This window comes from Harpia harpyja, chromosome 6 (genome assembly GCF_026419915.1).
Source record: "Harpia harpyja isolate bHarHar1 chromosome 6, bHarHar1 primary haplotype, whole genome shotgun sequence".
In the NCBI taxonomy this organism is placed as follows: Eukaryota; Metazoa; Chordata; class Aves; order Accipitriformes; family Accipitridae; genus Harpia; species Harpia harpyja.
In genome coordinates, this window is record NC_068945.1 from 29726892 (window position 1) to 29739635 (window position 12744).

Below are 12744 nucleotides of genomic sequence, written 5' to 3' on the forward strand. Positions count from 1 at the left end.
TCTTACTACAGAGTGTTTAGCTAGTTGGTTACCTTTGGTACACCATCCCAAATGATCTGTAGGTTACTTCTGCCAATAGTAGTTGCTACATTCTTATAGTAACTGTACGTAACAAGCTTATTTTTCTGTGTTTTTATATTTTCTACAGTTATGTAATTGTGGTTTTGTGTTAACAAAAATTGCATCAACAAAAATACCCATACTCTTTCACACAGGAGGTATCCATAAGCAGTGATCTTTCCAAGGGAAGGAGGAAGGACCAGAGGTGGTGGGTGCAAGGAAAATGGAAAAGGAATTTTCTCTGTGTTTTTTAAGCTGGCCAAAAGACTGAATGGATGCCTAAAGACATGAGGCTGCCATGCTGTGGGTCACGAATGGAAGAGAAAAGACATGGGAGGCATTGTGCTTCCCACCTCCTGACAGCAAAACACTGAGCTCCTCGACATAAACCACCTCCCCACCTGCAGAGAAATGGCAGCTCCCCAAACCTGCTGACTCCCAGGTTCCCCGGGGATGGCTGCGTGGCCTCATGCTTGCAGCTCAGAGTGAGGCATCACTGAGCACCAGCAACATGCAGGGCTGAGCTACCTAGGAAAAAGGAATGTTTTTGTGCTAATAACACTTTAAAAAATGTTGGGTTGCTTTAAAAACCCCAAATTTGGAAACTTTGAAAGCCATGCCTCATATGGAGGTGACAGACCTTAGCTCTCCTATGTACTGAATACAGGCACTATGTATGCGAGTTAACGCCTTTCTGCAGCTCCCTTCCACTTTGTGTTACTCCAGTATTGGTTCATATCCAGAAAGAGGGAAAGGCCTCAGACAAATCCTTAATTACTTTATACTCTTTAGTGCCTATTCCAAAGTCCAAAGCTTTTTGATTTGTCTTCACTGTGTTTTGAGCTAAGGCCTTGTTGGAGAATGGCTGAGGGAGCACGGTCATGGCTCCATGGAGGAGTTTTGTTCTACCAATCTGGACATAAAACCAGACTAGGCCACGATGGAAAATTCCAAGTCATGCTGACAAGGAAGAAAAGAAGGTCATACTGACCTTGTATTGTGTAGATAAGGAGGTACTGTATGAGAAAAACAGGATGGAACGCGGGCCCAGGCACGAAGGCAGTAACTGCAAGTAGGAGGAGTATGATAATGTAACTTTTAGAGCTAAGCCAATGATTGTAAGACAAGTATGTATAAGAGGTAACTTTGTGTTATAAGTATGTGAAGGTTTTGCAGTAAAGCTGAAGCTTGCTTTATCACTCACATTGAGTCGACTGCTTGACTTCCCTCGCTCGTCGCAAGGCCTAATATCTGGGGTAGCCTTTGTACTCAGGATTAAAAATTCAACAACTATTTCTAATGTTACCTGTTTTCCTGTACAAGTCTTCTAAATTTGATAGTGAAGGGCACCTCCTGTGATGACAGCTTTGTGGCAGATGGATCCCACCACCCGAGTGCACCTGCGGAAACAGAGTCCACATGGGTCCGTACAAGCACACCTTGCTGCTCGTGGTGCTCAGAGGGAACAGCGGTAGGGGAAAAAGCCGCCAAGCTGTCTTCTGCGGTGTCTGGTGTGAGGGTGAGAGCCGCCGCTGACCACACTGTCTTCTCCTGGCTGGTTGCTCCGGGGAAGCAGCTTCAGGGCCAGCGGTGCCCACTCTCAGGGTCACACAGCATAGGAGTTTTCAGCCAGGAGCACAACGGAGACGGAAAGGCTGCAGATCACACAAGAAGTCAATGAACAACAAAATTTGCTGCCGAAGAGCACTCAGAGTGCAAATGCAACGTGCAAACTCGTCTGCACCTCTTATTTGTTGCTGAGAGCGAATGCAAACAGGCGCCAAGCCCTGAGCTTTAGGGTGCAGCAGACAGGCAGCAGTGCTGCCACCCACCCCTGCCAGAAGCGGGTGCTGTAAAAATCTCTTCTGAGAGAGAAACTTTAATCTTCGGCCACATCCGCTCCAACTCCACCCTGCAGATTACAAAGGCTGGTTTCTTGTCAGCCTGCAAAATCAGGAGGTGCGCACAAAGACCTTGGCTGAAGCCCCTCTCCATTTTCCCACGGGAGCCAGCGGAGCGGCTACAGGGCCTGGTGGGAGCAGGGTCACCGCTCGGTACCGTCCAGGCTCCTACGAACGGCCTTTGCTTGGTCCCCAGCTCCTCACCCTCTGTCCCCAGCTCACCTAGCGCACGGGTTTTGTTGGTGTATGAATTCAGACAACCCCCACGGTGGGTCCCCCGCGGCGTGGGTGGGGGGCAGCTGGGATGGAGGGACCAAGGGGGGGGGGGGGCAGCGATTCCAGAGGCGGCAGGGGAGCAGGCAGGCAGAGGAGGGGGTGGAGGGAGGTCAGGGCTATAAGAAGGAAAGGCAAACTGCTTCACACCCAGCAGGCCAGGGTGGATTTTGCAGCGCATAGGACAAGGTGAGGTGGGCTGGGACCTGCGGTTTCTATGCGAGGTTGGGATGGTTTGCCAGCCTGAGGAGTGCCCGTGCCAGCAGTGATGGAGAGCCGCTGCTGTGCTCCATGGTGTGCGTGGCCTGGGGTTTCAGTCCCACTTCCCTCAAGCAGGCTAGGCTTGACCGAAGTCAGGCTGAAGACCTCTGGTCTCCAGAGTATCAATCTGAACATCAGGTTTGCTAGAAAGCAGGAAAAAAGCAAGCAGGGAGTTTCAGTTAGAAAGAAGTTTCAATTAGTAGAAGTAAGGCTTTGAAGACAGAAGCTCTGATAACTCTTTTCCAAAGACTTCATGCAGGCAGTTGTCTGTGCTCCCCTTCCCTCCTGGCTGTGGAGGGAGGGATCCCAGTGCAGTTCCCTGCAGGAACGGGGCCCAAAATAACTACCTGCTGCTGCCACAATGCCTCGAGCTGCTCTGGACAGCTGCACCAAAGCCCTGCAGGTGTGCTGGATTTTGGGATTAAAACCACTGCTAAGTATTTTCAGGGATCCATGCAGCCTGACTGCCCTAACTTGTCATACCACCACAAACTGCTGCATTTATAAGGAGGATGGAGCCAGGTTCTTCTCTGAAATGCACAGCGACAGGGCAAGAGGCAAGTCAGAAGCTGCAGCAACAGGAATTGTGACTACATACAAGGAGGAATTGCTGCTCCAGGAGAATGGCTCAGCACAGGAACAGGAGCCCAGAAAGGATGTCAAGTCTCCACCCTGAAGGTTTTCAAAACATGACTGTCCAAAGCCTTGAGCAACCTGGTATAGTTCTGAGGCCAGCCTTCACTGAGCCACAAGGTTGGACCCTTTCAGTCTGTTCTATAACAGGATTTCCAGATAGCTTTAAAGCATGACTGTGGATGACAGGTAAAAAGTTCACGTGTGTCCAAAGTCACGGTTGCTGGACCTGGATTCCTGATCATAGACACAATTTGATTTCTTATTTAACTCTTGATCTAGAGCAGATATACCTTTGCAAACAATGGAGAAGATTTAATCAGTTTTGGAAAAGAAAAAAGTAAAGCTGAAGAAGTCTGGAATAAATTTACTGATTCTATTAAAAAAAAAAGAGAGAGAGAAAAAGGCAGAATTTCAGGACTTCTGACCTGCCTGGATGATGAGGACATACAGTAGGCCAAAAACCCAGCTGGAGAAGTTGCTGAAGTGTAACAGCACTGGAACAGCCACCAGATACTAGCAGAATAACCTCTGGGTGAGCCTGCAGGTGCTGAGGCTTTCTGTGCCATCTGAGGACCAGAGACCAGCTACACATGCCCTTGGTCACACCTCAGGGTGAGAGGGAAGGCTGGGAAACGTGAGGTCCTGCATCCCAAATCCTTTGGGCTACAACTCCAAAACACAACCCTTGAGTGACTCCAAGATGAATCATGAAAAACAGCATGAGTTACCTGCAAGCAACACAGACGTGCAATACAGAGATTACCTGACAGTAATGTAAAAGATGGAGAAATGCAACAATAGAGTCTTACAAAGACTCCCATCATCAATGGAAACGAGGATGAAAATCTCAGCCTGTTCATGCCTGTTATGAACTCTTAGGTGGTTTTTTAATTATAGTGCCACAAGGCTTTTCAGAACGACTAGGGATACTTGTCTGCTCTGGCAATTACAACAGCCCAAGCTGCATGGGCTGCAGTAGAAACCAAGCTCAAACACTCACTGTCAGTTGAGGCAGAAGTGAAAACAAAGGAGAAATACAGGAGTTAGTGGTTAGTCTGTCCTCTAACATGAGTTCCTGTGTTGTGTGGCTGTTAGAAGCTTATTTGAAGGATAGGCACTCAGGAAGTTGTGGCCTCAAGATACAAAGCCTGCTTACTGCAAGGAAGGATTTTATTCTTTCATGAACACTGCCTGTTTGCTTGTACAGAGGCACAGTGCCTTGTGGGAGACTTTGAATCGTGACATTTAAGTTGCTGAAGGGTCCTCTGAACTCATGACAGACCTTAGCTGTGGTTTTTACCACTCCCACCCAATGTCTTGCAAGCTGGTCAATGAACATAAACATTTTTTCTCAGCTATTGAAACCCCGTATTCATATATTTCCAGACATATGTATACGCTTACCAATCAGAAAGATAAGGACAGGTATTCTTAAAAACTGCAAATTGGTATATCCTTAGTGAAGAAAAAGGTAGGTCAGAGGGCTGTTGCAAATAGCCAGATGAAAAGGTTATTCAGACAAGCCCCAGACTGGTCCTTTCTCTTGCATTGTAAAGGACAAGAAAGTTCCACCAGACCCTTCACTGAACACTTGACTGCAGACTGGGAAGGCTTGTTTAGTTTTTTGATCAGCTACTCTCAAAGTCCAAGTAACTCCAGTAAATGCTAAAAATAAGGGCTGAATCTCTCTCTGCAGAAATGGTAAATACAGGTTGCACAGACTTGTGGTGTCTTCCTGTCTCAAGCAGCTCTTTTCATTAGCTCAAATGAAACCCTAGAAAATTAACATCAGCCTTCATGTTCCACAGTTTCTGTGGGTTGCTATGGACCAGAGGTAGAAAACCAAGATGAAGTATGTGTGCTTTGAAGAGGGACCGACCGACCAACCAACCTAGGTGACCTGGCCAACATTCCCTTTTTAAGCACAAGAGAGACTATCCTCTGTTTGGAACAACCATTTGGATGCAAAAAGGTTGTCCTCTGTTAAAGAGCTGATTTCAGGGCCTGTTACTGTGTAGTCTAATAAATGGCACAGAATGCGTTTGGTATGGTACCTACCTAGACTGTTCTTCCAAAACTCACACACATGAAACTTCACACAGAAAAGGTCATCAGGAACAGCCGCCTCCACCAGTGAGGACTCCAGGCCTTCAAGTGCCTTTCTGGCGGTCTCAGGTCTCCTCCTCTCAGCATTCCCTAAAAGGAGGCCCAAGAATAAACCTTCTGTGACTTCTTCTATGGACCCGTTATTTCTCCATGGCTCTTTCACATGATTAGGCCACTTGTGAAAGGTTCTCTCACCTCTCCTTATTTTTGAGAGGAACTTTGGACCATAAAGCTGTACTGTTGACCCTCAGCTCAGGGGTTAATCCATCAAATGTGGGTGATGGGCAGCGTTTGAGGCCAATAGGCCATGCTCCAAAGCAGAATTCGTCCCAGTTACTGGCAGTCTACAGTCACTGTTGCCGATTATTGGGGATTAGGATTAGTCTTGATGATTTCCGCTTCTAATTTGTTCATCTTCTGATTTGTTCATTTTCCAGACTACAACAATTCTGCACAATCCAAAAGATGTACCTTCTTTCCCTTTTCTTCTGAAGCAACAAACCACAAACTCGGTGTTTGCTAAGTCCGTCTATCACATTTGTCATAAGGAATGCTTACATTTCTGCTGTAACAGCATCTTTCCCAAGTCTTTTGTGTTCCTGTGGCAACACACTGCTGTTATTTTTAATAAAAAGTTGTTGTGTGGCTGAAGTAGGCCATGATGACCGCAACCATCAATGCCCTCTCTTTAAGGCTGCAAATGCCCACTTCCACCTCACAGCTCTGGAAGCTGTTTCTTCTCCTGGTACATTTTCCTGTCCTGTGAAGCCAAGAACATTTCATACTTGGAGCAAAACTGAACACAACCCTGGAAATCTGCTTAGGAGTCTGCAAAATGGGTCCATTCTGTATGGCCTCTGCTTTTGGTTGCTGGAAATGTCTTAATCGGCAGTGTTTCACAAGTTTTGCTTATTTTCTTGCAGAGTGCAGCTCTTTGGTTTCATTTCCAAATGGCCACTTACAGTTTGCCATCTATCACCTGTACAAGTAGCAATTCTTCCTCAGAAGTTTTAGCCACAGCAGGACACCAGCTGAACAGACAGACTGCAACATCCATTTTATACAGTAGCCTCCTCATCTTGGTTTCCAAAGCAGCGAAGATATTACAAAAAACAGAAGTGTTACATTAAATCGCAGTCTTTGTTCTGCTTATCCACATGGTCCTTTCTTGCCTCTTTGAGATCCATTTCCACCTGCCAATTCCTAATTTCATCATACAACACTGAACAATAATTTGTCTGCTTTTCTGTATTTCTTCCAACTACAAATGGGAACTGTGAGGTTTGTCCTACTCATAAGGTACTTTGACACCAGCTGATTAAAAAGTGCATGAGAAGTAAATACTGCTATGCTTCATAATCCAGGTCGAGTATCTATTCATGGTAATTTCAACAGTCCCCAAAATAACGTCCTCAAAATAATCACCAACTTGTAAGAATCTAATGATTCCACCTCTTTTCTGAGAGGGAAACACAGGTCAGGTGCAGGAACTCAGGTGGAAGTCCAATTAAGTTTTCCTAATACAAATGCTATAAAATGTATGGACTTTTTCCTTTTTAATAAAACCATTAGATATGGTGATGCGTCTTTGATAAATTGGCTTCAGCTCACGGGACTCTCGCTATACAATGCAGACTTATCTTTACAACACTATACTTATCTTCAATGTAAATGCAGAGTACCTTCCAGCTCCTTCCCTGAAAATTTCTCTGCCATTTTTTGCTGCTCCCCACTAAAAGATGTGGCACTGAAAATAATTTCAATAAAACTCAGAAAACCACTGTCATGATATACCTCAAAGCCAGGGAGCACTGACCTCCAAACCCACTGTGGCCACCAAGTTTGGTTGTTAGCAGGTCTAGCTACAACCCGAAAGTCACTAATGCAGGTAGTATTTGCAGATGACCTGGTTATGTTCACATGCAGTAGTATGTGCATGCAGGTTTTATCACGCAGAAGAGTACACAGTCAGTGTCAATCCTGATCCCCAGCTAGAGTGGAAGATTTTCTTCACAGGAAGTTTGCTATGAGCTAAGAGTATTTTTCTTTTTCAAATTATTTGGATGGGAGATAACTCTCTCTAGGGCTTCTAAGAAAAATGAGCATTTCTAAAGCTAGCCAGGTAAGGTCAAAAACCTGAAAGCACAGCATTAAAACTGAGTTAAGCAATGAATTACAAGAAACCTCTAGAGGATGAGGAGGAAAGGGAAGCAGTCTTGGCTCTCAATATAGCCCCATGAAAGAAGCCAACAAACAAGTAATGCTTTCCCTCTAATTCAGGCTCCCTTCTGTAGAGGTACTAATGAGGGTATGGGTCCTGCTTAAGAAATTAAATCCTACAAAAAGACTCTAAGCAGCACCCTTGATAGCTTTTCAGCTGGATGACAGAGCGATCCGTTTGGATCTGACCAAAAGTACAGGCAGAGTAAAAAATTAAACACATATAGAGATAATGACAGCAACTATTTCACTGACCTTTACACTGTAAGGAATACCTCGTTCTTTCCTTTACAGCTTTATGGTGGTAAAATTTCTAGCTGAACAGCAAAGGTCAGTCCGGGAGCTGATAGTGCAGGGTACCCATATGGAGGTGATTTTTCAGTGATGTGCATTAGCCAAATGCTCTTCAGCATGCAGGAATGCCATAGAGAAAGTACTGGAGAGTTACTGGTCTCCCACAATTTTCTAATAATTACTTTTGCCCTCTACCTTTATGACTAAATTCTCTGACTCACAAGATACTGCAGTAGCTGTATCTTAAAAACAAACAAAAAACCCCAACAAAAATAAGCATATTTGTTCGAAATACTCCACAGCCAAACAAGAATCTCATCCTGTTTCACAACAGAGATTTCTAACCCAAAATGAAGACTGTAACTACTTTCAGCTTCTCATAGGAAAATCAGTAGAGCCACAAAATATTTGCCACATCTTTGTATTTTCTAGCTCTATAACTGAACCTGGATTACCTGTACTCTTTCTGGTTTTTTCCACACAACTTTTAATCACACACACACAAAAAAATCCAGACCAATGATGATTTATTCATCCTCAACCATCCCAATATCCTGTTCTACTTCCAAAGGTCTGATATTTAAACTCAATTTTCTGCATTTTTAGATAGAGGACTGCTTCTTCCAGTCATTCTGATAAGCCAGGGACTAGGTCAGACAAACCAGTTCTGTGTGCCTCTACCAAATATTTCTACCATGTCCACGACAACCACTGCACTCAAGATGGCATGTGTAATTCCTGATGTAATAACACTGTTATTAGGCATGATAATTTAGAAAGTTTATATCCAACTCAGCCCCAGAATGTTCTCCCTGTAACTGTACCAGTTTAATTAAAGGTATTATTTTTCCTCACATACGTTCTTACATACATTACAGTTTATACTGCACATTAAACAGTCAAAATACCAGAGCTGTAATTTAATTACCCATATCTTGACAAACTACTTTTTAAAATACGTGTCCCACCAAAAATATTTTTCTTTAGCTTGGCATTAGCTGGACTCTATGAACTAGATGTACAACATTCTTTGGCAGATGCTCTGCCCTGAACCCCTTAACGTTTTTTTATTTCAATACCCTTATACACCATCAGTTTGCCTTGTTCTAAGACTGATTCAAAAGGTTCAAGTACATCACAACCCCAGCTAAAATCCCCACTCATACCTATCTGATACACAGATGAGTGAGGATGGGCACCACCTTCTGCAGTGGCAGCTGAGGCTGCTTTCTCCCCTGCTGCACAATCTCACCATAAACGCCACAGTAGTCCATGCCTTGGATTTCCAAGTGTAGATTTCACATGCAATAAAAATCCATGATGAACGTTATAAATCAGCAGCTCCTGGTATCAAGATACGCTTGCTGTACGTATCCCAGGGCCTCCATCAGTTCCTGCGGGAGGAGTTGCTTTACCCTTGTCTCTAGCTGAACACTGATCAGCTTGTATTGATAGACATCCTTTGCATGTTGAATCCATTGCATATCCTTTATGGAAAACGCTCATCTTTTTCTTTGACCTTGTTCAGCAGTGTTGACTCGCTTAGGTTAGTTGTTGGACCTTCCTTTTTATATAGCAACCACTTCAGAAACGCTGTTAAACCATCACATACATTTCCCAGCAAACTGGTGGGAAAGTCCCTTTCCTTTCAGAGATCCTGATGGGTATCAGTGTGGAGAATCACTTTGAAAATGAGCTGCCTTATCCAAGCTCTCCTTAGTTCATTCCTCATCCAAACAGGTAATTCCCAAGTGACTGGGAGGCCACTGATTTTCTTCTTTAGACAATCTCCGTGTTTTAACGTTCTGCTGCAGGTAATTTCTGCTCCACAAATTCTAAATTAGCCAAGATTTCCAAATCTTTTCTTTCAAGTTTGGGGTATCCACGCTATCCAGCTGTTAATTGCTTTTGCAGGATGGAGCCGGTAAATGTTTTGTACAACGGCGTTTAAGAATCTACTCGGGCACTTTCTGTCTTCTGAGCCAAAAGAAATATTTATTTCCAACTGGATTTCATGACTGCTCTGGATTGTTTCCAGGTTCTCCCAAGAAGCCATTACACATTGTTTTAGATTCCTCCTGGCTTGGTTTTAGAGAATCGTGGTAGCTCTGGTTTCTGTAAAGACTTGACCAACAAAGATGACCAATTTGCAAGACCTCTCTGTACGAGAGAGCACACATCTTACCTCCGACGACAGCACTGATGAGGAGCTAAGCGGTCGCTGATTTGAAGGGTCTTAAGCACTCCCCACTGCGAAATATTTCTCATGGAGTCACGTGCAGTACCATTTATTTGTTTGCTCTACATGACTCCCACTACTTTCCAACCACAGTGCACGAGGAACTATTGAATCTCCACAACAATTGCCTTGAGCACCCACAAGGAAAACCTCCGAGACTCCCTCCCAGCTACCCAAAAACCTTCTCCCTCCACTGTGTAACACCACCCTGAAGAGGCAAAAGTATCAAATTCAGCTGTTTCACCACACGATCCTCTGCTGTTGTAGTACTATGAAGTTGATTCTTCACCAACATAAATCAATGCAGTAACAGTAACTTTTTTTTTTTTTCAGAACAGGTAGAATAGAACAGACACTAGGAAAAAAAAAACAATTTTTATTCAGTTGAAAAGAAGTCATTTACTCAATCACATTAACTATGCTAAAAATGATTTTTTTCTGACTACACCAGCAGTTAAATATTTTCAGCACCAATTCAGGACACATTAGTGACATTTATCACAACAGGTCTATTTCTTAATGTAGAAGGACATACTAACTTCAGTAGCTGCTACTGGGAAAGGAGTAAGCAGAAGACTGCCCTTTCTTTCCAAATACTTATCAGCAAGAGTAGCAACTTCTAGAAATAAATAACTGCCAAATTATCTCCCAAATCTTTAAATCGATCTTTTAAAAATAGAGTTAAAATAGATATCTTAATATGCACTATCATAGATTTTTTATGTGCTGAATACTCCAAAATGCGAGTAGTTGAGCAAGCATCCAGTACATAACTTTTTAAAATAGTTCTTCCCTCCCCACAATATCAACCCCATTTTTTTTTATCTAAGTCATGCTGGTTAGATCCCTATCTCTAGTGACTTCCCAGTAAACACCACGCTGTTTGATATCGCTAGGATATGCTACGATCCTATGAGTGAAAGAAGTCAGTGACCTGGTGAAATACCACCAACTCACATGGTGACAGAAAATTCATCCAGTCATTGGCTCGTTATCTCTGAACATCAAACAAATCCTAAGCTTTAATTTTAAAAAGCTTTTGTGGTCTTCCTCTTGCTGGGCCAGTTCAGAAGGTCATCACTGAAGGCAGAACTGATGAAGGCAAAGAAACCAAAAAGCAGCAGATAGTATTGTCTCTTTGTCCTTTTAAACAAATCAAGTTCGCACAAAACAAAAGGAGACAAGGTTAAAATGAAGTTTATTAGTTTTTTTTGGTTTTTTTTAAGCTTTTTTTATATAAAACTGTTTGTGAAACAGCTATTTTATTCCCATGGCAGAGTGACCCCTGAAAGATGCACTAACCCCTTTCTTAAGGCCTTAACAAGAAAAAATTATTATTTTTGTTGCTGTTGTTCTTTAAACCCAAATGTTTTAAAATTACATAATTTACAAAAAAACCCCAACACCCCAAATAACCATACAGTGTAGGCTTTACACTGACATTCCCCCTTCCTTCCTTAGGAAAAGCAAAACATAAAATAAAACAAGGGCTAAGTGGATTTTCCTGATCAGTTTGAAGATACATTGACTCCACCAACATTCAGACTTCCTTTCCAGTTACCCAATCTGGCAGGTAAACCATATCTTCTTTTCACCTGCCTTCAAAACCAAAGGCAGCTTCTTGGAATGATTTGGGGGTGCATGTTGTTGCCACAAAGGGCAGATACTCCTTTCCCCCCTGTGGTACAGATGTTCCCACATGAACAAGGTGTATGGGATCTAGCAAGCAGCAGCTACCTCTTACTTCATGAGTCTCATGACCTAAGAGTCTTCAGATGTTTTTCAAGCTTCTACTATTAATATAGTGTTTCTCAAAAACAATTAACGTCCCTACCCTGCATACACAAGTACTGACACCCCATCACCTGCAATATCCAAGCCTTCCTCCCACACCCTACAAACAATTTATCATTATTTTATTTGCCTTTTAAAATTGAATTCCTTGGATGTTGTGAGAAAGAAAGCAAGAGGAAGGGAGACAAGTCCTGTTTGGAGTACTCCTGCTATTCTTTCCTACAAAATGTTAGGCTCCACGAGCCCTGCTTTGATTTTGGATTTAATATTTACTTTAGCTATGGTTTTCTTTTTTAATTTATATGGGTTTTCATTAATTTTAATCAAAAGCATCAAAAGGGATATAGCGCACCTTTCATTTAAAACAAAGTCTTTCAAGACTAAAAAATAGATCTTTATATATATATATATTTATCCCTCCCTCTTTAATTCCCCCCACCTGTTTCCTTTTTCCCCCTCCCCTTCCCACTGTCACTATGGAGATTGTGTCCATGGAAACAGCTGGTTCAGACTCCTTGGTCAGATTCTGTGATGTCATCAGTCTTGAGTGTGATGTAAGAATTTATGAAGGAAGTGCTGGCATTGGCAGGCACGTCGAGAGGGGGCATGGCTGCACAGTGGGAGAGATTCCATTCAGTCACGAATGTCCACCGCTTTTTATCTCAACAGCCTAACCTGAAAAACAAAGTGAAACAGTAATATCGGAACGGTTCCTTCCCTCCGTCTGCCAACACGCCCCCCAGGCTTCAGAAAAACCCACTCAGCAGCCTACCACAGCAGTAACACCAAGAGCTCTTTAGTTTTGTGGACTGAAAACGGATGGAAGCACAACGGTGAGTAGTTCATAAAAGCAAATCCATGTGATAAAAAGTATTAGTTTAACAACCAGCAGAAAATTAAATAAGGCCAGTTACGGAGGAGGTCCAGAACAACAGAACGATCTGTGCCACAACAACAGCA

At 43.2% G+C, this 12744-nt stretch overlaps 1 protein-coding gene across 7 annotated transcripts in view; it reads right to left on the bottom strand.

Moving 5' to 3' along the window:
* Positions 1-11169: 11169 nt before the first annotated feature.
* Positions 11170-12744, bottom strand: part of TCF20 (transcription factor 20) — a 133906-nt gene continuing 132331 nt past the window's right edge. For all 7 annotated transcript variants that reach the window (XM_052790640.1, XM_052790639.1, XM_052790642.1 and 4 more), the window contains one exon: positions 11170-12459. Coding sequence is in view for 1 of the 7 variants with exons in the window: in XM_052790636.1 (XP_052646596.1) it covers positions 12442-12459 (18 nt within the window). In the remaining 6 variants the exon portion in view is untranslated. The remainder of the gene's footprint in view (positions 12460-12744) is intronic.